The sequence below is a fragment of the Lytechinus variegatus genome, chromosome 16 (assembly GCF_018143015.1).
Source record: "Lytechinus variegatus isolate NC3 chromosome 16, Lvar_3.0, whole genome shotgun sequence".
Lineage (NCBI taxonomy): Eukaryota > Metazoa > Echinodermata > Echinoidea > Temnopleuroida > Toxopneustidae > Lytechinus > Lytechinus variegatus.
Window position 1 is genome coordinate 16,800,758 of NC_054755.1, and position 27,923 is coordinate 16,828,680.

At 38.5% G+C, this 27,923-nt stretch overlaps 1 protein-coding gene across 2 annotated transcripts; it reads right to left on the reverse strand.

Annotated features, from left to right (window-relative positions):
* Nucleotides 1–196: 196 nt before the first annotated feature.
* On the reverse strand, nt 197–27,923 carry LOC121429809 (centrobin-like). 2 transcript variants are annotated; one of them, XM_041627045.1, is made up of 20 exons: nt 27,685–27,923; nt 23,624–24,454; nt 22,598–22,676; nt 21,822–21,921; nt 17,948–18,134; nt 15,771–15,887; nt 14,811–14,927; nt 13,974–14,060; nt 13,421–13,567; nt 12,534–12,740; nt 11,496–11,788; nt 10,787–10,852; nt 10,287–10,501; nt 9,477–9,721; nt 8,887–9,130; nt 7,898–8,087; nt 6,845–6,905; nt 6,250–6,319; nt 5,459–5,622; nt 197–558 (listed from the first exon to the last, which is right to left on the reverse strand). In XM_041627045.1, the coding sequence occupies exons 2-20, from the start codon at nt 24,452–24,454 to the stop codon at nt 430–432; spliced, it is 3,549 nt and encodes a 1,182-aa protein (XP_041482979.1). In that variant the 5' UTR covers nt 27,685–27,923; the 3' UTR covers nt 197–429. The 2 variants fall into 2 exon arrangements, with proteins under 2 accessions (XP_041482979.1, XP_041482978.1); XM_041627044.1 differs by having other exon boundaries at nt 7,898–8,090; nt 27,685–27,922.

Below are 27,923 nucleotides of genomic sequence, written 5' to 3' on the forward strand. Positions count from 1 at the left end.
CAGGTAAATTATGTTTTTAAAAAAATATATAAAGTTTTGGCATTTGTGCTATTGCAGAAGTAGCCTCTATTTTTCCCCACTAGTAATATACTTTCTTTAGCAAACATATCACCATTTTGATATTTAATTTTACTCTTTCTCTAGGACCTTTATAAAAGACTTTTCAGGTACCAGCTCCATGAAATCAACATATTAACCTTTCCTTTCACATACACATCACCAGTTCTCAAATTTATCTCACATTTTATAAGACATTATATCACTGTAGATATTTCAGACTTCTCAGAAGCCTACTAATCTTGTACTGTAGATGGCGCTGTTTATTCAATTCATCGCCACACCTTGGACAATTTACCTGGTCTACTATCAAGTCTCCTCGACTTCCCTGTAATGCCGTTCTTGACCTATAAATGATGCTGGCTGTCAAACTCAGCGCCACACCTTTGTTCGCTGAGACGACTTGGTGGGGTTTCCAGTAGTTTCTTGACCTCTTCCCATGGCTGGTCTTGGCCTGCTGGGGGCGCTCTTCGGTCCAGCAATGGGAGGTCCAGCCTGTTTCTGTGAAATGATTGGGAGATTTTTGACCAGGTGAATTACCACAAGGAGGCACCACAGGGAACTGTACACCCGAAGTACACGTAGCCCTACCAAAAATCATAACATGAACCCTCTCCAACTTTCTGACAGAAAAAATAATGGGATTTTGCTCAAAAATGTGAAAAATCATATCAAAAGAGCTTGCCTTGGAATTAACCTCATGGCCATTAGACTTAACCACCTCATGGCCTTTCCTTTCAGCACAAAAGCGTCAAGTTTTAAGATGAACCCTAAAACGGTTATTTAATCATGAGAACAAGATATAGGTAGGGGAAGGCGGGGTAAGTTGAGCATAGGGGCAAGTTGAGCCACCACCTCTGTGGTGAAAATGAATGAGTGAGACATTGAAATGGTGCCATCTATTGATGACACATTACATAACCTTTCACCCAGCCATTCTGTTTTCAAAATTGAAACAGAAGTTAGTGTGCTAGAGGGAAAAGTGTGATTTTCAGCCAAAAGAGTTGAAACGAGTAATCCAGGTAAGTGCCAAGTTTTTCCTAACGCATCATAGATATAATATAGACATTAGATGACATTTGTTATCCCATGTATTCAACATTATTCTTACCATAGCTTAATAAACAATTGATACAAAAGATTTGTGTATTTTTGTTGATTTCTCATAAAAGTGAGCCTGGGGTAAGTTGAGCCAGTCCCTATGGGGCAAGTTGAGCCATGGCTCAATTTGCCCCATAGGGTCAAGCCCATCTTGCCACTTACACTATTAATCTCAATTCTTTGCATCATTATTTTTACCAGTTAAAACCAGAGAACAATAGATTCAGTGGACCAAAACTATTGTTCTCTGGTTTTAAAAGGTAATAATGATGCAAAGAATTTGTGACTGGTAGTGTATGTTATGGAGCTATTCACACACCTTTAAAAAGACAACTTATATGCTACAATGACATAGACCTCGTTGATAAAGTAATCCTGGAACTTAAGTGCATCATATGATTTGCACATACCTCCTCACTTCATTACAGTAATCTTTATTTTAAAAAAAACACTTCAATATTCAAACTTTGACCAGGTGGGTGTTAAAGCTGTTCGTAAGATACGAATGACTTTATGCACGACTGGTGATCCTTTCTTGTGCTGTGTGATATCCCTATGTAATTGAGATATGACCTGAGAACATATGCCAGTCGTGCGTAAAGTCGTTCGTAACTTTACAAACAGCTTTATGAAACACCCACCCGGGCTCCCATGTCATTTGCCCTAAACATCATTGCAATGATGATTTTTTTTTCATTTTTGTCTTTCAGAAACACATGAAAAATGCGTACCTACAAGCGAAAGACAACGCGAGGACTTCGTCCTCCTGATGTAATTGAAGGAGCAGCTAATGCTGTTGCTGGCGGTCAGAGTGTCCAAAGAGCAGCCAAAGAATTTGGCGTCAATCGAATGACACTTTCAAGATATGTTGGAAAAAGAGATGGACAACAAAAAGAAGGGATTGCCTATGAACTTACATCTTTGAGTCATCAAGTTTTCACTCCTGATGCTGAGAAAGATTTGGGTGATCATGTGAAACAGTTGGCAGACATGTTTCATGGTTTGTCGATCAACAGGTGCTGCACACTGGCATATGAGTTTGCTAAACGAAACAATCTTGAGGTGCCTGCTAACTGGGATCGTGAGAAGAAGGCTGGCCGGGATTGGTGGTTAGCATTCAAGAAGCGCCAGAACCTGACAATAAGGCACCCAGAGGCCACCTCTTTTGGACGTGCCACTGCCTTCAACCGACCGGTAGTTGACAGGTGTTTTGAGAATCTTTCTCAAGTGATGGACAAGTACAAGTTTTCCCCAAGTGATGTGTACAATTGTGATGAAACTGGGTGTAGCACAGTCCAAAAGCCAGCAGCTGTTGTGACAGAGAAGGGGAAAAAACAAGTCGGGGCAATCACTTCTGCTGAACGTGGCGAACTAGTAACCATTGTGTACACTGTGAGTGCGATTGGCTCGGTCATTCCTCCTTTACTGATTTTTCCAAGAGTACGCTATAAAGAACTTTTCATAAGGGGTGGACCAACTCAGGGATGCTGTGCCCAATCCATATGTATCACCATCTGATGTTTACCCAGTTCCAAAAGCAACAGCAAGGAAGAAGACAAGAGCTGGTCGCAAAAAAAGGTAGCACAAAGATTCTCACTGACTCTCCTGTCCGTAAAGAGATTGCAGCCCAAGCTGAAAATCGCAAACGAAAGCCCTCTGCTATTAGACCAAAGAGATTCAAATCCACAGCGGAAGACCAGTCCCCCAAGAATCAAAACCCTTAGTTCAAATGAGACCGATGATGATTCAGAAGTTGATCATGATGACGAATCAGATGTAGACAGTGATATTGCACTTGCGGTTGTCAAATATGCTGGCAAATCAAGCATTGCATTAGTCGGGTTGATGTTCTGAATTGCAAGGAATTTAGCGCTGTAGGTTGCTGGAAAAGTTGAAAGTGACAAACCAATGTTTGTTCGTAACCCAGAGGATGGAGCAGGCTTTGAACTATGAGACATCGTGTATAAGTTGCCACAGCCGAAATGTCTTGGTAGTTCTACCCGTTGTTCTGGAAAACTTGTGTTCAGCTGTGACTTCTCAGTTTGCCAGGTCAATTGATCTGATTTCTGACATACTTTCAAGCCTTTTTTCCCAGTTTTTAGTTCCAGATCCGCATGATGAAGCCTTTAAAACTACAAGTATAGAAATGATGATCAACTGAAGATTTAGACTGTTTGCCTTTCTGGGTTTATTTTCTGGGTTCGCTGTTGTTCTATTGTGATTTTAAACTGGCAGCAAGATTGAGGAAAGTTCCTTGCAGTAGACTGTAAACAAATTTCTATTACTTGATATTTTTCTTTATTGCAGTAAGCCTGACTACAAGAAACAATTTAGAATTCCCTGCAGTGTCATATTTAGAACAATAGGCCTACTGTTTTCTTGCAAGACAGTGATTTTGTCATTTTGCAATTTTTTTTTATCAGTCATGAACTATTTTGGATATGATTTGTATTATTGTAACCTGACACTGTTCAGATGGAGAGCTCATTTTGTTAATGACTGATTAAAAACCAAGTTATCAGTTTGTTTAGTATCAAATCTTTTTGCAACATAAAAAATAAGGCAAAACAATGGTTTGTACTTATATCATGTCTCTTCATGGAATGTTTAAAATAGGACCCATATTAAAATGCGGCAGGTGGTAGGGGACAGTGTTCTAAATTTAGTTAAAATCTTGACATGTTTGTTTTAAAACAGAGACTGATTACTCCAGTTGACTCTCGTATAAATGATATTGATATAAAAATATGTAGGGCCTAATGACATGATTTTTTTGTCACATATTTTAATTTGCCTTTGAATATTTGGCTACAGCACTTACATCTGTGGTATAAATTCATTTAAACAAAGTACTTTTACTGGCCAATGAGTTTCTCATTATTTTAAGTCCACTGTGATTTTGTTTCTTACCCAAACCGTGGCTGCTGTATTGAGTTGTAAGCACGAATACATCTTCCCCAGGTAAACATTTCATTCACAAGTGTAGACAGAAAGCACACTAGTTGTCTCGGGCAATTTTGGGACATTTTTAAACAGACATGAACCTGTGACAAGTGATTTTTTAAATAATTTTTCTTGCTTTGAAAGTTACTTTAAATGTGTTCCAATAATCGGTGTCTTTATAGTCCTACTTATGCATTCAAAACCATCTTGTGTTGTTGAGCATTACAACATTAAAAATTTTGAAGTAAAAGAATGTTTTTGTACTCTAGTTATCTGTACCTGGATCAACAATCAATTTACTCTGTGTGACACAACTTACCCCATGTGACACAACTTACCCCAGAGGCTGGCTCAACTTACCCCTTAGGTGGGGCAAGTTGAGCCATTTGACGTCTGTTTTTTAAAAGGTCATACTGGATTTCTATGTTGGGATAGCAAGTAATAAGTGGCTACAAAATGATCCTCAATGATTGGATAATAAAGAAATGTACTCGTTTTGGGAATATTATCAATAGTGAGTCTCAAAACTTGCCAGAAGTAAAAACTGTCACAACTTACCCCGCCTTCCCCTATATAATGACCTGTGTGACCTTCTAACCCAAATCACTGTCACTCCTATAGGCATACTTAGACCACGTATGAAGTAATCTGTCAAACAATTCTTTAATATCATGACAACGAATATGAGACGGATGGATGACCCCGAAACACAGCGCCTCCAGCACCCACCTATCATGGGGCAGAAGGCATCAAAATCATCCAACAACTACATGTAATTCATACCCAGAAACTAATCTTTAGACTGACTAATATTTCATACAGGCCTACTATGTACACAAGACAAGCAAAATTTCTGCATACATTCCTAATTCCGAAGCATCGTTATTCCGAAGGTTCGGATATTCCCAAGATTCGTAATTCCGAAGGTTCGTAAGTCCGAAAACGAAATGAGGTTCGTAATTCTGAAGATTCATTTGTCCGAAATCAAAGTGAGGTTCATAATTTCGAAGGTTTGTTAATCCAAAAACGAAATGAGGTTCGTAATTCCGAAGGTTTGTTAGTCTGAAAACATAATGATCAACGAAACTTATTTCATTTTCGGACTAACGAACCTTATTTTGTTTTCGGATAATGAACCTTCGGAACAACGAACCTTATTTCCTTTTCGGACTAAGGAACCTTGGAACATCAAACCTTATTTTGTTTTCGGATTATCAAACCTTTGGAATAATGCCACAAATGTTCGGATAAACGAACCCTTTTACGTTTTCGGATTAACGAACATCGAGATATAGGCAATTTACGTGTTTCGGAATTACGAACCTTCGGAATTGTGAAGTGTAACCAAAATTTCTACCTTGATCTTGTCTTTGCTAACCATGCCTCTACTAGTTGCAACCACCTGTCGACAGGTCTTTGTTGTGGTAGAGGTTCTAACATCTGAACTACCTCGTTGCGGATGCTCCATAGCAACATGTGGTATACCACTCTGCAATCTTTCTTTCTCTATCACTGTTTTACCTGCACAGTAAAGGATGTAAAAATAAAATTCTGTCTTGGGGAGGGGGTGTTTTTCATAATGGTTCAAGTCTGACTTAAGTTGCTATTAAACTCCTTGTTTTGTTGATATTAATTAAGACAAATTGATCAAATAATGCTCAGGAGACCAGGGGGGTGTTTCACAAGGATTTAAGTATGACTTAGAGTCGCACTTAAATGCCTAGTTGCGCGGTATAAAAGCCATGACAGCATTGGCCAGATCATGCAAAGAGGATTATTGATCAATTAGATTGCGCGTTGCATTTCAGATATATGCGTCGGGATTTAAGTGCGATTTCAATCATACTTAAATCTTTGTGAAACATCCCCAAGGAATGTCAAGGCTGGCGTTGACGAGTTTCCAGCAGGGGAATACACTTTTGTGAACAATAGTCATCAGAGGTTACATTTCAACATTGTGTGCATGTTGGCATGTGAAAGTTACACTTCATCCATAGTGAAACAGTCCCCTGCTCTATGTGGAAATAGACTCCAATATTATTAAAGCAGGATAACAAGCGGAAAAACAGAAAATTTCTATGCCTGATCCTTACAAGTACTCTAGCAAAATGAAATCAAATTGGATGAAATTTTTTAAATGTAAATTACCCGTTGATGACGGAAGATTACGTTGGGGTAGATAGTCTTGTTGAACAGACCCTGGTGATTGTTCTAAGAGCTGTCGGAAAAAAAACATATAAATTAAACAAACATTACAATCCTTCTAATCGTCTATGTTCCAAGAGTAACCCCCTACTTAAAATGCAAGATCATGATTGCCGTCACTTATACCAGCTTTGTTACAAAGCAGACATTCTTTATGCATATATTTATAATGAAATAATTGAATTATATACATGTATGATCAAAATAGCAGATAGAGATGGTTCTTCGGATTTTGTATCACAGCATGAATGACATACATGTATATACATAAAAAAGAGGGGATAGGGCACATGACTCTATGCATTCATGAGGTTTTGCGCGTATCACCTAAATAACATAAAATCAATAAAATCCCATAATGCTTTACTTCTCATATGATTTCCATAAAACTGTCATTTTCGTTTGTTGAATGTTTCTTGGGTGTTTTTAAATCATATTTGTAAAGATTGGAGAACCCGTTGCAGATTTTAATGATATTGTTGATTAATCTAATATGATTTATTAGATTTTGTTACTTTCGACAAGAATCTGTACTAACCTTGGCGATGTATTTTTGGAGGGCAATTTCTCTAAAATCTCCTTGTGTTGATGAGACCGGGCTACCAAACACACACACACAAAAAAGAATTGCATTTAGATTTCATTTCAATATGTCAATATAATTGAATTGCATGTACTAAGCTGATCATTCTGAGGTGCTGAATTAGTTTTAGTGGCCAAAACAAGAGAGTAGTACATGCATGTACACAGTGTAGAGTATATGAAAGGAAAATGTGCAATATCAAATGACTTAGATGTCATTAATAATATCAATAAATGCCCCAAAAATTTCAATGACTTGGCGACTGAATGGAAGACGGAAAAGAGGTTGTCCCAAGTACATCTGGTGCTGGAACTTTCCTGAAGGATATTAAGGCTTGTAATCTGAATACATTATATATCAGAGGTTGAAAAAGTTGCAATTGACTGACCAAGGTGACAAGAGCTTGCTGCCCACTGCACTACAAAAAGCATGAGGAACTATAAAGTAACTAGTACTTGAAAAAGGAATTTCAAAATCCATAAATGATTTTAGCTATCAAACAGAAAATGTCTACATATGAGGTTTAATACAGCAGAGGTATATCATTAGCTATGGAAATAAATATTCAATTTTTATTCTTATCTTCCAACGTTGTTCTCAACAACAGGAAAGCTTGCCAGAGGCTGTCAGACATAGTTAAAAGTAATATATATAAATTATGCAAACTGGATTCTAAGGATTTTGATTCTTTCTTTAAAAACAAGTTACTTCTTCCCAATTAAAGAAACACTCATAGATATGAATCCCTTAGTAAATAATTGAATTTGATTCTGTACCATTTCAATGCCTTCTTTCAGGCAGTCCTACGAAACATCTGCTACACAAGACATTTTGTAAATATGGAGCAAATGCACAGATTTTTAATTATTCATAAATGAGATCATGAATAAAATGCAATGCTATAAAATATAAATTTCACAAGTGATTTCCAAAGATAAATTTGCTCTTTTCCAATAAGATAGCATTTGATTAGCCTACAATAATTCACTTCATGAAACCTCATCTTACCTATCAAGCATGTCCAGAGGTCCGGTGGAAAGGTCACTTGTGTTATGACCTTTGACCTGAGAATTGCTAGAGGTTGCTAGGGTTCCTGGAATGTGAATAGATAATCCTTGACCTGACTGGACATAGTAATCTGATGGACCATCCTTGGTCGGTGACGAAGTGAGAGTCGAGTTATGTTGACTCATCCATCCTACTATAAAAAATATAAACAAAAATAGATTGAAGCAACTGCAATTTGTGTGTCATTATAAATCTGAGGGAGTTCCGCCCTTGTTGCGATATAGGAGCGCCTTGAGCTCCTAGCAAGGTGGATATATGCGCTATAGAAATCCTATATCATTTTATTTCTTTATTATAATTTATTTACGTTAAATCCACAGAATAGTGGACCAACAACATAAATCAACAATGCTTTTTATTCTAAAAAAAATCACAAACCTTATTTTAAATACTAGTTTTGCTGCACATATCCCAATTGCACTTCTACTATTATCTCCTTATTCTTCAATGTGTTTGGACTTCAACGTTAAATATATTGTTTTTTTAATCTGCTGATTCTCACTCACAGCACATGTCATCTAAGAAGTATCTGCTGACCCACATAGAAAAGTAGGTTCTCTTGTGATAATGGGTGATTTCAAGTCTGATGTTGGCGTTGGAAGCACAATTGGGTTTGCTTTTCCTAGCTCCAAAACCTATTCTGAGATTACATATATAATCCAGATCACATTACTGACAGCTCAACACCTAGTAGTGACTTTTCGGACCATATTCATCTTAGGTTTGGTGTTATGCTCATGTACAAAATGACACCAACACCAAAAGGTCAACACTGAACCTAAAATCACCTAATGAATGTATGTGGTGGATTCAATTATGACACACACAAATTATCACATGAGAAAGTTATTGAGGCTCTCCATCCACACGCAGAGTGTTAGGAACTCAGCAGCTCACCATACAGCATAGGAGCAACAATGTCCACTCACCGATGTCTTGTTCTATCTTTGTATCCTGACGCTCAGAGGTCATCATCTCCAGGAAGGGACCGGTATCCGACTGGTCAACGCCCATCCATCCCGACTCCATCTCATCTCCTGCTGGTATTCCATTCATTAAATGGCTTGTGTCCAACCGCTGAAGTGTGCCGTTCAACATCCCTTTGTGCATCATGACCCCATTGGTAATGACTGCATTGGGTGTTGCAGGGAGTCTCTGGTCTACGGGCCAACTCTGAAACCAAACAAGGCAGAACATTCATTGATCTAGGTGTGACATATTAATATCGCGATAGATGGGACTTTTGATTGGCAGGTTTGACTAAACAAAATGTATTGATATTTCTATAATTTTGCAGTAATTCTTTTTACTTCTCCTCTACAATATGACAAACTTGTCAATTAATTCAGTAGCTTGTAGAATGAGCTGTCGGGAAGTGTGATGAATCGGAATCGTTGCAAATGATAATTGGTATAATGACACTCTTGATCACAAGTATCGAACAAACTAAGCCCTAAATGCACAACTTTCCATAATTTCACATTTCTCCTTTTCACTTTTCCACTTTATGATGACGTACCTGTCTGTTTGGTTGGTTGCCAGTAGAATGAGATGTCTGAAGATGTGACGCATCAATATCATGATAGACCGTACTCTGCGACACCTCACTGTTCGTAGGGGTGGACGGGGCAGCTTCAAGAGGGTAGAAGGATGATGCTTCGTGCGGAGCGTCTTCGTCAAATTCCTCTTGCTTCTCGAGATAGAGGCGTTGGATTGCTTGTCTGGCCTCCTCCTGGGCACGCTTTAATTGCTCTGCATGCTGACCTGAGAAAGTCATAAATAAGGTGACCAAAATGAATCGAGAATCTCCTTCACAGCTTAAAAATGCAGGGGGTGTGTTCATAAAGTCATACATGTTGTGCTGACGTGCACATGATATGTAATGTACAATCTTATTAATACACAGTAACAAACATCCTCTTCATATGATTTGACCAATTCGATGATGCTTACGTTTAGAACTAAGTCAAAACATTGACTTCAAGGGGTCTAATTATGTATTCATAAGGTCATAATCTCAGGCCACCATGGACCAATTCCCACCAAATTTAGGTTGTGGGTTTTGTTCATCATACTCTACCAAAATGTGGTATCAAAAATACGGAAATACAAAAAAAAATTTTATGACGTCATCACTTCGGTACTCTATTGAGAAATCCCATAATGATCATCTTCCTTCACTTAGGCTATCTAGAGTCCTAAACCCAACCAAATATCTAAAAGTTGTTCTTATCTGTCATTTCAAGCTCTACTTTGAAAAAAATGTAAATTTTCATTTAATTTCCTTACTTTAGTTTGGCCTCGACTTTTACCCTAAAAATGACCATACCTTCAATGCTTGTGTAAGGACCAACTGCACTTTTGACCTTTTGACCTTGATTGACAAGACCTCTGGCCCCTTGCCTTGCATAGCCTCTCTCACCAGTCACGTGTCCATTCACATTGACAGGAGTTTGGGGAGACTTCTCTAGAGAGCTGACCATCATCACAGCTTCGTTGCACTGAGATTGCAGAAAGTGCTGCAGCTTACTTACAATCCCAAACCTGTAAAAATGTACTTTCTGTTAAACGAAGGTGGGGTAGGAATCATCTCCACACAAAAAATATCAAAATATGATAAGAATATCTAAGATGCTTACAGATCATTATTAATACGCTGTTCATCAGATTCTGACTTGCATACGATACTTACGAGTCAAGTTTGCATGTATTACTTGTTGCAATGTCTTGCATGCTTTCAGAAAGTCAACTCTTGTTTGAAAAGTATGCATAAGATTTGAATACGGTATACAATTTTAATCTGTCTATTGAGTAGTCTCACATACTTACCTTTGCTGCTGCACTTTCTCAATCTTTGTGTTCAGTTTCAGAATTTCCTGTTGACATTCAGCCAACCTAAAAACAACAAAACATATGAAAATATTTTTTCTTCAAGAATATGTGTCACTTGCACAACCGCTTTGATTCAAAACCATACATTGATGTAGTTATGTAGTTCTTTTCAATATTTCTGCTTTCACTTAAACAAAAGAGATTTTAAAGAAATGAATGCAGATATCACTTTTAGAAAGTTCTAAATGAAATTCTTCAATATTAATGTTTTTACCTAACAGAACATCTGAACAAAAAAAACTTGGGTTTTACTTTTAAAAATCCATCTATTCAACAGCAATACTTCGATTCATGTTTTCAGTATTCATATAATAGCTTTATGGCCATCACTTTGATATATATATATGTTCGGCATTGATGTTATTTACTATACACCATTATTGTGATAAAAGAATGTTTCTCACATTTCCAAGTCATAGTACATTTAATTCTAAACTATCATCAGGTGCCCATTTCATAAAGGACTTGCAACTGTTGTAACTTTGCCATTATGGCAACTACCATGGTAACTTTGATTCTAATTGGCAGCTGAGGACCTGATGCCATGGTAGTTGCCATTATGGCAAAATTTACAACAGTTGCAAGTCCTTTATGAAACAGGCCCAAGATCATTGGCCCTTAATTAGACCAATTCAATAGATCTAACCTTGTCTGATATTGATGTTGTTTGTCCGCCCATCTCTGTTCTCTCTGCATCATCTCCCTCTGATGAACGTCTTTCTGCACCCGAAGCTCCTCCATGTGTCTCTCGCTCATCTCAGACACCTGCTTCCTCTGACCTTCCCGGAGCATCTCCTCCATCTCCTCCGCTTCCCTCTTCATCTTCTCCATCCTCTCGTTCGCCCTTGATCCTTCCCGATCCTGGATCTCCGCCTCCTGCTTCTGCAGCTTGGCTTCCCACCGGGCCTTCTCCAGGCTCAGCTCCAGAGCAGATTTCTCCTTCATGAGGATTTGCAATAAAAAAACAATGTTATCAATATCATTCAGATGAATTGAACCCCGTGTTCAAAGGTCAACTCAATGAGCTATGTGTCCCAAAGTGCGAGAAGATTACATGAATAAATAGACATACAGAAAAAAACACATGGGAAACACATTGGTGCATGGATGTTATATGCATGTGTCCATTTTTATTGTATCAGTAACTATTATTTGAAAGGAAAACCCATTTTTAAGAAGTGGGTAACTCAAATTCCAAGTACTTAAAGTGATTGGTTAACATTGGTTTGACTTTTAAAAAATCCGAGCTAGAAGGTCACACTTGTCACCTGTGTCTGTGATATGTTACAAAAATGAAGCCTAGAAAAAACTGCATTAGAAAATAATTATTTAGTGCTTCAAAAATTGAAATATAAAGTGACTGGAAACACCATCTTAATTTCATCCCATACACTTATATGTACTATTTAGGCGTCTATAAGACGCCTATTTACAAAATCGGGGTTCGCATTGTAGATTTAGCTTTTCATTCTCAATAATGGTTGTTTTCAGGGTTTATTAGTTCTAATACATGCACTTGTACACATGTTTCATCTTGGTTTGAGAATTTTTTAAATCGGCTGCTCACAAAGTTAATCTTGCCCAAACGTATTCTAGTCATTCATAGAGTAAGGCAATCTTTATAAACAGCTTTTCTTGAACACGCCTCACACACACACCTAGTTTGAGTTCCTTTCCAACATACCTTTTCCCTGAGGGCACTTTCCTTTTCCTTCCTACTTTCATCGGCTTCTCTTCTCACTTTGACAAGATCTTTCTTCAGTTCATCTACCGTTCTCTTCTCCTCCTGCAGTTGTCTCTGCATCTCATCAAAAGATGCGGTCCGCTCCGTCTCCAAGGATGAAAATTTCTGCTCCAGTTCGTCCTCTTTCTGCTTCCATTCTTCTCTCTCCTATCAGATTAATTCAATTACAAAAGTTTATCTTCACGTATCAGGATGAAAGCTATCAAAACAACACAAGTCTGGGGCTAATCTCTGTATCTCATCTCTGGTGTACCCAGTTACCAAGAGTCATTTCCATTTGTTTCATAATCCCAATAGTAAAACATTTAATTTGAATATCATTAATATCATATATTACAGAGAGCTCTAATATAAAGTCTCTAAAAATAAAATGTATTAAAATAAAACAATCGTTAAAAAATCCTAACATTCCATTTTTCAAAGAATAAAGAAAAAGATTTCTCTCTTTATTTACATGTATTATGTAAATAGCTTCGTTGTTGTTGTTCTGCTCTGAAGCGCCTTGAGCATCTAATCAAGATGGAAAGTGCGCTATACAAATATCATGTATTCCATTATTATTATTATTAAAAATATGTATTTCCCAGAATTAACGGCCAAATAAAAATATGCTCTCAATGACAGATTTTGAGTGCCATGTTTAACAAAATTCATTCTAGTCATAGGTAATAAAAAAAGAATTATCATACATGAATGAGATGTGTATTTTGTGACAATAAATACATTTTTCAGGACTTTCTTTTTAACTGTTTGCTGTGTTGTGTATAGAATTCAAGTGATAATTGATACAGCCTGAATTCTTTTGAAGAAGCAAGTGTCACACTCACTGATGCTAAAGTAGTTTGGACTTGCTTGAGCTGCCGTTCCACCTTCAGACAATCCTCCCCCATGGATTCCATTTGTTTATTGGTAAGCTGTGCCATCTTCTGTGCTTCCTCCCATCTCTTAGAATTTTCTGCTTGGTGTTGTTTTAACTGATCCATAACAATAAAAATACAATTTTAAGGGCACATCAATAATGTACACGTAAATTATCATTTTTTTAATACAAAAAATCATGCAGGTACACTTGAGCACATGTAAAATATCACCTGATTACATTTCATGGTCAGTTCACACATGAAACTCATAAAAAACAAATTATGGGAAATCCTAAACTAAAAATGACTTTTTATTTTGCCACTTCAAGAACAGGTACAATCACGAAAATAGTCACATGTGACTGACTTGCAATCAGAAAAGTGTGTCCCATTTTGGAGAGCATGATCATATAATAAAGTGATGCAAAACATCAATATAAAAAAATACATCCCCCTTTAAAATATTTTCTCTCATTTTCTTGGAGATCAACTCCAATTTGACATACATCCTATGTCATACCTGATCTCTCATAGCTCTCTCTGATTGCTTGAAGTCCTCACATCGCTGTTTGCTGGCAACCAATTCTCTGTTTTGTTCTCTTATTACCTGGTCATAAAAAACATAGAAATATGAGAATGGGTCATACAAAGGAAGCCATTACCAATACCAGTACATGCATGCAAGAGTATATGTGATATCTTGCTAAAAGCTGAAATTTTGTTTAAACATGAAATAGATGAAAAGTTAGTTTTACTTCTGACTATTGCACCTTGTGCTTTCACAAAGTTATCATTTCAAGAAACATTTGTGGAAAAGAAGAGATTATCTGAATTTATATTTTCAAGAGAAATAGAAAGAGTAGAACTGAAAGCTCGATACAGAAAAAGATATGTCTTTCTACCCAGAGACTTATCAAATACGTGTGAAACTCTGAATTTTTGTTTTCACTCAATGTCTTCCAAAATCTTATATTATTGTATACATCAGCTCATATAAGATTATTGGATAATTGCATAATCATGTTATTGTTTTTGTATTAATATAATTTTCAAAATATCTTGTCATTCCATGCATGATCATTTTTATAATTTACGTTGCTTTGTTTTAAATAAAATCCTCTAATTGGAGGCAAAATTTAAAAATCTAGCTAAAAGCTCTGTGATGATTTGAAATATGATATAACATTACATCAGGAAGCTGTAAGATCTTTTTATTCATAGGGGTTGCTGTGATGGGAAAATTACCACATTTATAATTCTTTATGAAACAGGCACTTTGTCTAAAGAATTGCCTGGACATGAGTAAATATTGGATTCATGGATGGCCCACTTCCGCATGTTCACCTGCATTACTTACAATCTTCTGTTTCTCAATCTCCTGCAGTAGTGCATCGTTAGCTGCTTTCAGCTTGTCAACCATTGCAACTTTCTCTTGTTCTCTCTGCTTCAAACTTGCAGAAACTTTGGCCATTGTCTGCAAGAAAAAGGAAAGAAGAAAGAAGGGAAAGAAATTAAAAAAAAAAACTTTTTAATATGAAATTATTCCCAAACATGACACACCCACAGGTTTGGGCCTTACTTTGTCAAAATCTTTGAATAACCGAGTGCAACGTGATGTAATGCCATCTTACACCGCCAACCAAAAACAAAGTAAACAAGAATAAAATACACATACTGTGCAAAATTCCTCTGTATCAAATTCTTTTGTCAATGCTTTAATTAATCATAACTAAATGGGGGGAAATCTTAAAAGCCATGAATCACCTAAACCAAAGATAATGTAAAAATCATTTTTTTCCATCAAAAATTGGCACATTGCTAATTTCAAGGCACTCTCTATATATTTCTCATACATAAACTTCAAGGGAAGATGCAGTAATGAAAGAATAAAAGGTGTTGAATAAGGCTTCAAGATCAAATTCACCTTTTTTTCAATGCAAAATGACAAATTTTCAACTTCTAAAATCTTTATTTCTAAAAATTGACCTTAAAAGCTTGTATACTTTTCATAGTTTTGTTTGTAATATTTGTATTTCTGTTGTAGGGCATCCAAGGACAACAGTATGCCAGTTACCAATGGAACCACCCTACCAAGATAAGACTTATAAATAAATAATAAATGAATAAAGGAAGGAAGGAAGGAAGGGAAGGGATGGAATGGAATGGAATGAATGAATGAATGAATAAATAAATAAATAAATTTTTTAAATGAAGCAAAGACAGAAAATAATAAATTTGCCGATTTAGAGAAGAAAAGCACACTGAATACGATTACAAATAATTCATATTAAAACATTTTCCTGACCATGATAATCACCTTGTCAAGTTGTGCGATCATGTTGTCTTTCTTCTTCTCTGTAGCCTGAGCGACAGCTAGGAGCTGCTGAGTTTCGAGGATCCTACCCTGCAATGTAGCTATCTGATCCTCACAATGCTAACAGAAAAAACAAACATGAAATAAATCACTGAAGCAAGACATCAGTTAGCAGGGTGCAAGTGACTGTACTACTGGGGAAATGGTAAATTTGTCGCTAACTTCAGTCCAAAAAGTAAAAAGGATGTAAGATGTAAAATGTATGACGATATCAAAATATTGTGATATTGATAGAATAATAAGTAGACAATAATGGGAAGATGATATTTGCAATAAAAATGAATGGTTTCAATGTTTCAGGCATCAAAACTACATCAATTGCAAATCATCAGTCAGTGACAGCAGGCCATGAAATAGCCCAACTTACCATGGTTGGGAGAAAAGGGTAAAAAAAGCTACTGACTGTGACCATGAATTTTCCCCTTCAAATACATGTTAATTGTATGCTGTTCTTTGTTCTTAGTGCCAGCAAACTTAGGAACGTTTGCCAATTATTCACAGAACAAGACACAGACAAAATATATCCATTCCAGCTAGTGATTTTGAATTTTATCCAAATTTACAATTTATAGAGCATCATTAACAGGATTTACTGATTTAAGTTGTCCCCCATTGCATAAAAGCTACCATTATGGTAACTTTGCCCTTCAATGGTAACTACCATGGTAACACTGATTAGTAGCCAATCAAAATCATGGATTTTATGCAAGTTACAATGGCATGGCAAAGGTTACCATACTGGTAACTGTAAGGCATTGGGCCCAGGACAGGTGCCCAGCAGTAGGCAGTGGTAACCTGTGGACCTACCAGACCGTAAAGGATAAAGGGATTACTCGCCCCCTCTCCTACACCCACAACTCTCTCCCTCTCCAACCCTTCTCAGCATCCTGATCTCTTTGCAGATTCTGCTTTCAGCTGCAGACTATCTCAGGTCTTGGAATCGCTAACCTATCCCTCTCCTACCCTACCATCAGCACCAAGTTTTCTTTGGTGATGCTGATTTAAAGGGGAAGTTTACCCTGAAGAAAAGTTTGTTGTAAAATAGCAGAAAAAATAATATAAAAAATTTTGGTGAAGGTTTGAGGAAAATCCATTAAAGATTAAGAAATTTATAAGAAATTTAAGTTTTGGATTTGTGGCGTCATAAACGAGCAGCTGTTCCATATATAACAGTGTATGTAATATAAAATGCATGAATTTCATTTTTGTTAATGGTTCCTGATGACTTATTTGATGTTTTCTTTACATTATTGGGTGTAAAATGATTTATCTATTGATATACAAAAGGTGCAGTAAAAACCATTTGCCAATTTTCTGAGAAAATTACATTTCATTGATCTTTTACAATTCATTATGTAGGAATGCTGCTCGCATAGGACATCATAAATCAAATAATCAAAATGCTAATAACTTATTTATTCTGTGATGGATTTTTCTCAAACCTTCGGCAATATTTTTCTGCTATTTTACAATAATTTTTGTTTGTAAGGGTGAACTTACCCTTTAAGCAATAGAACAGGTAAGGCCTTAGATTTCCCTTCCCACTACGCCTCTTCTCCAATCCTCTCTCAGCACCTTGATATTTTACGGTGATGCTGTTAAATCCGCAGACCAACCCAGGCCTACGAATTACTCACCCTTCTTCAAAACCTCCCTCTCCAAGCCCTACTCAGCACCCTAATTTCCTTTGTAGATACTGATTAAGGTACAAGATTTCCTCCCCCATCTTATTACCCCTCTCCTACCCCCTCTTCTTCACCCTAATTTCATCAGTTTTAATTTTCATACTGGAGCGTCATGGCCCAGTGGATTAGTCTCCGGACTTTGAAACAGAGGGTCGTGGGTTCAAATCCCAGCCATGGCACAATCTCCTTCAGCAAAGAATTAATCCACAGTGTGCTGCACTAGACCCAGTGAGGTAAATGGGTAGCGGCAGGAAGTAATTCCTCAAAAAGCTGTGTGCACCTGAATAGGTAGCCTAGCTTAGCCGGGTAATATTAATAGCAGGGCCCGTAGGGAGAACAGTTTTTGAAACTGAAGTGGCTACCCTGGTTAAATATACCATTATTATTATCATAATTTCAGTCACAGATCAACTCAAGCCTATGTTTTTTACTCACCTTTCTCCTGCACCTCTCCCTCTCCAACCCTTCTCTCAGTACCCTGTTCTCTTGGGTGATGCTGCTTTCGACCGTGCTGACCCCTGACCTTTGAGTTGAGGTCACATGTGACAGTTGGTAAGACGCCAAGCCGCTGTCCGATCCAGGTCTCAGAGAGGATGGTGAAATACCTTGGAAAACCTGAGCCCTAGAATAAGAAATTATTATCTTGTATAATGCATCACGTACCATTCAAGATCTCTAGCTGCTTCCGAAGGCACTTGGAAAATGATTCCCCTGGCCGAGCTCTAGCAACCCTTTTACACAGCATTATGCATTTCAAGGAATGAACTATTGCCAGATACACACTTAATACCTCCCCTGGGTTGAGTGCAGCACAGTTTGAAACAACTTCTTGCAGAAGTAAATTATCCACTTGCCAGGAATTGAACCCACCACCCTCTGTTTGAAAGTTAGGAGACTAATCTACTGGGCCACAATACACAGCAACAATGTGCAAGCAAGAAATCATAAAATATTAAACAGACGTGCAGGAATAGCAATAAGAGCATGTAATATCTTGAAAGAAATACTGGTTCAGCAGAATTTCAAGCGCTTTCTAGACAGACTTTGTGGAAAAATAAATTGTCATGTTCCTTTAAACGGGTTGTCTATCCTCTTATTTAGTTTTGTTTCATTATGTATTTTTTTAATCGCTAGAGGGTATTCATTTGTCTCGCAATCTACTATGGTCAACAAGGAAATTCGTGATCACTCTCGCAAAAAGTGTTCACTGGCTTTCTAGGAAATTCGTGATCACTCTCGCAAAAAGTGTTCACTAGCTTACAAGTTCACGAGCTTTCGAGTGCCGCTGCAACTCTTTATCAAGTGACAGAGATTTATCCGATATCGTACTCTATTTATACTAATCTCCAAGACCGTACACACAAACGCGAGAACAATAGGTGGGCACTGATCCGTTGTGTGATTGGTCAGGAGTTATGCAAATAAGCCGAGGGTATATGCAATATACGCCGTGGGTCGGCAATATGCAAATGAGACTAAAATTGACGGGCTCGCTAATTTCCCGTGGGCGGGGGTTGACTAGCTGAGCGGTCCCTCGATTGGGGCTGGGAACGATCGGGTCGGCGTGCACTGCCAGGTAAGGGGGTATTGTGCTGTCGGATGGTTCGCATCCAGAAATCGGGGATGTCGATCCCGCTGTCTCTGTTGAAGTTGTTAGGACAAAGACGTATACTAATAGCCTCCTTAATCCTGCGTGTATACCAATGTCTTTCTTTGGCAATGCAATGTACACCCTCCCAATCTGGGTGGTGTTGCTTCTCCCAAGAATGTTCTGCCACCGCGGATGTGTCGGTTCGCTGTAACCGAACATCGCGCTTGTGTTCAGAAATGCGTTCAACTATCGGTCGGGCTGTCTCTCCGATGTAAGTCCCGTCACATCCCTGGCAAAGGAATGTTGTATACTACGCCATCACGTCTGTGATCAGGGATAGGGTCTTTGGGGCGTACAAGCTGTTTTCGTACGGACCAGAGCTCAGAAGCTCGGTCATTTTGTCTTCGTAGGGTAGTGCCACAATCATTCTAGATAGTACCTCCTACGAAGACAAAATGACTGAGCTTCTGAGCTCTGGTCCGTATAAAATGCTAAAGAAAGACCCCACAGATCGAATGTGTCGCAAACTGACCAGTACGTTACTGGCACTAAAGGCAAAGTTCTAGATGAGGCTACATACAAAAAGATAAAGCCCACACAGAAACAGCCACCTAGAATATACGGGTTGCCCAAAATACACAAACCCGGAATACCTCTCAGACCAATAGTTTCATGCATAGGTTCTTTTGCCTATAACCTATCAAAGTACCTGGCGGACATCCTGTCCCCTCTCACTAACTGCTCAGAACACACGGTTACCAACTCCAGTGAATTCGCTGAATTCACATCGGAGCAGACAATTAACGAACAAGAATCTATGATCTCTTTCGATGTAGTCTCCCTTTTCACTAACGTACCGATAGAGGGCGCATGCAGTACGGCCCTGCAACGCATGCAATCCGACCCCACATTATCAGAACGTACCACACTTATGCCTGAACAAATAGCCGAACTCCTCGAGTTCGTCCTCAGATCCACATATTTTCTGTACAGAGGCTCTTTCTATGAGCAAACAGAAGGAGCAGCAATGGGTAGCCCAGTCTCAGCGGTTGTGGCTAACCTATATATGGAAGGATTTGAACAGAACGCTTTGCCCAAGTGTCCTTCCACATGCCGCCCACGGGTGTGGAAGAGATACGTCGATGACACTTTCATAATTGTAAATAATTCCGAAGCAGACAGCCTACTCGCATACATGAACAGCCAGCAACCGTCCATCCAGTTCACTCTGGAGACTGAACAAGGAGGGAAATTAGCATTCCTTGACACGCTAGTCCAAAGACACGAGGGCGGGAAACTTTCCACCTCTGTCTACCGCAAGCCCACTCATACAGACCAATACATACCATATGATTCTCATCACGACAAATCGGTCAAGAAGGGTCTTGTTAAATGTCTGTTCGACAGAGCAGCACGTATTATAACTCACCCGCCTGAACTCCCGAAAGAAAGAGCACACATACGTGGCGCCTTATACAGCAACGGCTACCCACGCCGTTTTATCAAGAACACTTTCAAGAAAAAACAACCACCAAGGGATCAGAAGGTTTTCAAGACTTGTACAGTCTTGCCATACATAGATGGCCTTTCACAACAACTTAAACGCCGATTAGAAGGTCACGGTATCTGAACGGTTTTCCGCTCGGACACCACCTTACGCAAACAGCTTGTACGCCCCAAAGACCCTATCCCTGATCACAGACGTGATGGCGTAGTATACAACATTCCTTGCCAGGGATGTGACGGGTCTTACATCGGAGAGACAGCCCGACCGATAGTTGAACGCATTTCTGAACACAAGCGCGATGTTCGGTTACAGCGAACCGACACATCCGCGGTGGCAGAACATGCTTGGGAGAAGCAACACCACCCAGATTGGGAGGGTGTACATTGCATTGCCAAAGAAAGACATTGGTATACACGCAGGATTAAGGAGGCTATTAGTATACGTCTTTGTCCTAACAACTTCAACAGAGACAGCGGGATCGACATCCCCGATTTCTGGATGCGAACCATCCGACAGCACAATACCCCCTTACCTGGCAGTGCACGCCGACCCGATCGTTCCCGGCCCCAATCGAGGGACCGCTCAGCTAGTCAACCCCCGCCCACGGGAAACTAGCGAGCCCGTCAATTTTAGTCTCATTTGCATATTGCCGACCCACGGCGTATTTGCATATACATGTACCCCCGGCTTATTTGCATAACTCCTGACCAATCACACAACGGATCAGTGCCCACCTATTGTTCTCGCGTTTGTGCGTACGGTCTTGGAGATTAGTATAAATAGAGTACGATATCGGATAAATCTCTGTCACTTGATAAAGAGTTGCAGCGGCACTCGAAAGCTCGTGAACTTGTAAGCTAGTGAACACTTTTTGCGAGAGTGATCACGAATTTCCTAGAAAGCCAGTGAACACTTTTTGCGAGAGTGATCACGAATTTCCTTGTTGACCATAGTAGATTGCGAGACAAATGAATACCCTCTAGCGATTATTTCAATCCGCAATAATGAACCTATTTAGTATGTATTTGTTTATTAGCAGATTAATGATGAAAACATATCGATGAGATATATGACAACAATTCATCAAACAGAAGCAAATTTAGAATGTTTAGATGTGGTGCCACTTGGAAAACTTGGAACTTCAAAAGCTTACAGCAATGATTTTTCATATTTAAGTAACAGGGCCCCGGTAGCATTGTCAGAGAACTTACCCCAAAAGTGAATCTGTTTTGTTGCTTTCTGTTGATTGTCTCTTAGCACGCTCCTTGTCAAGCATCAGCAATTCAGATAAACTTTCATCTTGAGATAACCCTAGTAACAAATAGCGGAAAGATGGAAAGACTCATACATGTAGTAAGAATTAAGCAAAGCATCTGCAGTTTGGAGGAAAAGGCTTTCAAGTGAAGTAACCACAACAGTTTGCCCCTCCATTCTTAGAGTGCATTCTGACCCAATTTTTCTTCAAGCAAATATTTGTTTGTACCTTGATTACTCTTGCTGTGCTGACGATGCAATTTTGCACATTCGTAAATTAAATTCAACAATTGTAATAATTATATTTCTCTTTTACCTTAATACCGGAGTATATTAAGATCAATACATGTAGCTTTACTCCTCGGAGAGATGTATTAAATAAATATCAATATCGATGGTAAAATTTTGAACTCTATATTCAAAGAAAATATCATCAGTACAATCGTCATTATTATTTTCCCAAAATTATTCAACCTCCAAAGAGTTAAATGTCAGCATAATTACAATAAATAACATGCATTGTAGAATAACTTCTGTTGTAAGAGAACTGCAGAAGGGGGAAAAATACACGGGGGTTTGGGGCAATTTCACCCCCCCCCCATTCTTAAGAAGCCTGGAAATTAAAAAATAGCCCTGAAAAATATCCATTCACTGCTACATGTATATTGAAAGTTTACTCAATGTAGCAAATTCACCATGAATCAGAGTATGATTTGTATTCATAGACACTTACCGGGAGAGGTTATCATGTTGCTCAAATTTTGTCTCAAAGTTTCGATTTCGGCAAGTTCAGCTGGAATGGATTGGTGATTCTGTAAAACCGTAGGGAAAAAAAATGATCAGGATATCGCGCAAGAGCAACTTTCTCTGAAAGGACTGTTGGAGCCTGTTTCATAAAAAAATTCAATTTTTGATTATTTTTCCATTATTGCAAACTTCCACGGAAACCTGGAGTGTGATTGGCTGCTGAGCACCATTAACATCCACATAACATTTGGTAACATTAGCATAGATTTCAACTCTTTATGACATTGGGCCCGGTGGGTGTTTCATAAAGCTTGTATTTAAAGTTATGATTGATTTTAAATGAATGACTGGTGAAGCTTTCTTACACGCTAAATAATCAGTAATGAACATTTAACGGTGAATATCATTTACCACAAGAAAGGATCACCAGTCATTCTTAAAGTCACTCTTAACTTACTAACAGTTTTATGTAATGGCTCCCTGGTCAACAATGATACAAAAATGTATGCCTCACTGTCCTCACCCCTAAGATTGCATGGCAACTTGAAATCATAGTGATTCTTTACCAGGATTTAAACGTGTAAACTTAATATCAAATAACGTTGTATGCAGAATTTTCTGTTCTGCGTAGTCCTTTTCAACCAAATTTTCAGCAACTAACAGGAGATTTGGGCCCTGCTGTCTTTAATCATCAAAGGCATAAGCAACGTCTATCATAAACAACATGTTCTAAAAAACATTTTATTAGAGTACAAAATTTTCTTTTTGTTCATTTCAACATTTTCGTGAAAAGACCGAACTGAAATTGGTAAATTGGTCTGGTTCATAATTATTTGCATAGGGCCATTTCACACCAATTGAATTAAATAGAGCTAACTCTGTATTTGCAAACACGTACATATAATCCACATCTTGGGGCTCCATGGATTTATTCTCACGTAATTGGGGTTGAGGATAAAATGCTGAAATGCAAAAAAATATTATTGCTTTTTCTACACTAAGTACTTGGTACCTCAAATTCTTTTTTTGACCTTCCCTCTGGCAGACCGTGCAGCTCAAATCTTGGGCTTGATGACAATGGCTGTTGCTGCGATGACAGTATCCCAGGAACCGATTCATCTTGACCTTGAGATATCCTTGACCCAACTGAAGCAGTCAAAGTGGTGTCCTGGTAACGTGAAGTGTTAGTACCTGTATCTGATGAAAAGATGCTGAAAGCATCGTGGGGTGAGCATTGCTCGATATCAATCATATCACTGTGAGAATTGTAACGATATGTTGTTCCATCGAAACCTGAATTCCCAGCAACATCACTCAACTTCTTCATCGCGGCTACAGAGCTTGGATGAGATGCTACACATGGCTTAGACTCATCTCCAACACTGGTTCCAGACGACATGTGACTCTCTTTCACAAACAGAGCTCTATTAACCAACGTCTCGGAGGTGGTCGCAATTCGCACATTCTTTGTCCTCTGGCTCTGGTCATATTTATCTTCGCCGACGTCTCTCTGATCCTGAGGCAGTCTCCAGTCCTTCTCGCCTGTCAAAGGTTCCGATGCAGACTTCCTGAAACGAGAGTCCGCCAGTCCACCGACATGTACAACAGGTTCGTGCTTTGCTTCCCCAATAGGCGAGAACAAGGAGTCTCTGGAGGTCCTTGCGGCATCTGTTTCTAGGTGTCTCATGGAGAGCTTTGAGGATGCATCTCTTGGGCTGCCTGCAGTCGAAGCGTTGGTACTGCTTCCCAGGGGTTCAATGCCACTCATTGTCTCTGCAATGCTGTGCAAGCTAGCATCCTGAATACCATCCAGTGCACTTTTAATTCTTGCCAGGTTCATCATCTGCAAGAATAAGGTCACAAAAACAAGATCACAAATTTTATAAAAACAAAATGTTATTTTTGTATTTTATCCATGGAGCTACTACGGATGGAGATCTAGCATTCTCGAACGCCTTTACCCCATGCAAAGCACTGCTAATCCCCACGCCTGTCAGCGACTTCAACTACATTTTAAGTGCCTATCCGTCACCAAACGACTGCATTTGAGCCATTTATTTTCCCCTTTTCCCTTATTTTTTTTTTTTTTGGGGGGGGGTTATTTAATCATTGATTATTTAGATAAACTCAGATTCAAGAATAACAGGACGGTGAACGCCCTTTCGTTTGAGTTGTGTACATTCCGACCTCTCTTATCCGGATCTCTCTATTATCTGGACGTACACTTGTCAAGATTTTTTTTTTTTAATGTTTTATTTAATCTAGTACCGGTACGTGAGGAAATGAGATTTCAATCTAAACTCAATCCTACACGTAAACTCACTTTGATAATTTCCAGTAAATCAGGGTGCAGCGCAAACATTTCATCACGTTTCTCCTTTTGCTTCGCAGGAAAAACAACACATGTCTTGCTAGCTAACTTTAGGCCTCAATACGGACAGCACCATCTATCATGTTTGAGCCTACAGTCAGTGTAACAATGGCTGACATTGCGAAGCTGCGATACCCGCCGCGATGATCTAATTTTAAAACTTGGTTTCATCGAATCATTCTCTTTCTTTCGAGGTATGCTTGATGTATACCTCAGTCATTTTAGCAGGTAAATTATCCAATTGGCCATCGATCGGTTTCATTTCCATAAAAACACTGCATATAATTTGCACTGACTCTGCAGTGAATATTGTCTTTACCGTATGCCCACTACAATAGTGTAGCTACCGCCGGTGGCCTGGGGAGGCAGCCGGCAGCGCAGCTGCATGTATTTAATATTGGGTCTCCAAGATCCTGATAAATCCCTTATAAATCCGGATTGGGGCTGGTCCCAACGTGTCCGGATAAGAGAGGTCGGACTGTATTTACATAGGCGAGATAGGATACCCCAATTTCTCTTTCAGTGCCAAGACCTGTGCATATGTGTCTCACAAAATTTCAAATAGAAATTTGTGCACAACTCGATCACAATTAGGACACACTTTAGGCTCAGATAACAGATATTTAGATCTCTTTGGAATAATGAAATTCAATGAAAGTCATTCATTTCCCTCTGAAAAAAAATCTGAAAAATAGCCAAGGGTCACCAAGTCACTGAAGTCTGAGGCGCCACAGTTGGGGTTACGAGCTCTTGCATAGTAAAGAAATCGAAAGTGATTTTTCAAGGTGAGTCTGCATGATTTAATTGAAAAAAAAAAAAATCTGAATTTTTTTTTAATCAGAATTCTGATTTAAATTCGGGAGAATATCATGCATGTTATGCTGATTCAGGTGGGGTACTTTTTAATGCTTTTACCCATAGGGGAAGAGTTCCTTTTGCCACAGCAACCCAAAATTGAAAATAGAATATGGTGAAGGTTCAAAATAAACATGTCTAGCCCTAGTAATAGAATGGGAGAGTGGAAATAAATACAACCAAAACATGGCTTTGTTCTGTCAAATTTTCAAGCAGAATCAATTGTTATTGTCCATAAGACCATGGCCATAGTCATCAAAGATATTAAATTTGAAATTCTAGCAATTTTTTTTCAGCAGGAGCACGATATTTTGTGAACATACTGACCCAGGCCTAGTTTCACCACAGATTAATGAATAGCTAGAGATTTTGCATATGATAAGAAAAATCTACAATTAATCATACATGTATTGTACTGAATTGATTTTAGCTCAAGGAGAGCGATTCTTAGGAGCTTAATTGAGCTCCTCAAAAAAATAAAGGAGAGCGATTTATTGAGCTCCACGAAATTCTAAACTTGAAGGACTGCACTGTACGAGGTTAGTATACCAATACTAAACTCGCACTAGTGTGAGTGATACTGGACAGGGTTTTCTAGCGATCATAAGCTGATACTTCGACTAGATCTAGTACAAGTTAGGCTTTAAGACCTTTTACTTATTTTTGGCTATTCGGCAGCCATAAAAATATTAAAGGACAAGTCCACCCCAACAAAAACTTGATTTGAATAAAGAGAAAAATTCAACAAGCATAACAATGAAAATGTCATCAAAATCAGATAAGAAATTATGACATTTTAAAGTTTCGCTTCATTTCACAAAACAGTTATATGCACATCTCCGTCGGTATGCAAATGAGGCCGACTGATTTCTCTTGCACATGTATTCTATTATATGAAATATTTTGATTTTCTCGTCATTGTCATGGGAAATGAATTTTCATTCCTCCCTGAACACGTGGATTTCCATTATATTAATATTTTGTGCTTCAGGCAAACATGTAATGTTTGGACCTCATTGGTACTAGGAGTGGTTAGCCTAATGTAATGATAATCATCAAATTTGTAAAAATTGAAATATTGTATAATTCAAATGATAAAAACAAAAGAAATAGTGAGTGACATCATCGACTCTCTCATTTGCATGTAACTGGCTCGTTCTTATAACTATTTTCTGTAAAAATAGGCCTAAGAGAAACTTTGAAATGTCATCCGATTTTGATGAAATATTCAGCATTGTTTTGCTTGTCTGACTTTTCTCTATTGATTCAAATCAATATTTCTCTAAGGTGGACTTGACCTTAAGTATCAAGAAAATTGATGCTACAATCAAAAAGGGAAGCGGGCATGGACGAGAAACATCACAATTTTTTTTTTTGTTAAGCCAATTTTTGAAAAAAATGGTAACAAGTTAGCCCTAACATTCTTGCGGCGGCCAAATTTAGATGCACGCGAGGACGATCAACTAATTTCTTTTTGTACTTGGCCCAAGGTTAAGTATTACTTTACCATCTGGATCTAGGTCTGGTACAGTTTAATAAACTTAACTTTGTGAAATCATGAAATCTAAGCTGAAAAACGATCACACTGAAGATCGCCAACATAGATAGGCACACGTGGGACACTGTAAACATAGTAACGTCTGTATTTGTAATTAGGCCCTATACACCGGGCCGAGCGAGCAAGCCTAACTTCGTCTTCGTTAACTTAAGGTCAAAGGTACCGGTAGCACAGTAAGATAAATATTGAACAAAACAAGGACACGACGCAGTGTATCGGATAACCTATTAGAAGATTCATATTTAACCCCAAAACAGAATAAAAATAGCCTAGTAGTACGGTACATTACCAATGAAATCCAGCAGCTTGCAGTACGGTTTCGTAGATCTTGAAGCAGGGCGAACTGGCGCGGTCCTTATCCCGTCGTTTTTTTTCCGGATTTGTGCGCGATCGGCGCGCGTCATAGCCAATTGTTCCGATTCGCTGTTTACACCCCTGTAACATAATGTGACAGTCTAGTCGTCATTTTCAACCAATTGGCTCCTTCAAATCAATCACACCCACAGTACTTGTAAACGCAGTTGCCGA

Bases quoted from the DNA above. Each gene is read 5' to 3' on its own strand.
- LOC121429809 (XM_041627044.1), bottom strand. From the start codon at position 24,454: ATGATGAACCTGGCAAGAATTAAAAGTGCACTGGATGGTATTCAGGAT. The intron at 22,677-23,623 runs GTACCAAGTACT...ACGGTTTTACAG, and splicing joins GGTCAAAAAAAGAATTTGAG to AATCACCAATCCATTCCAGC. The intron at 6,906-7,897 runs GTAAGATGAGGT...TGTGTTTGGTAG, and splicing joins CCTCTGGACATGCTTGATAG to CCCGGTCTCATCAACACAAG.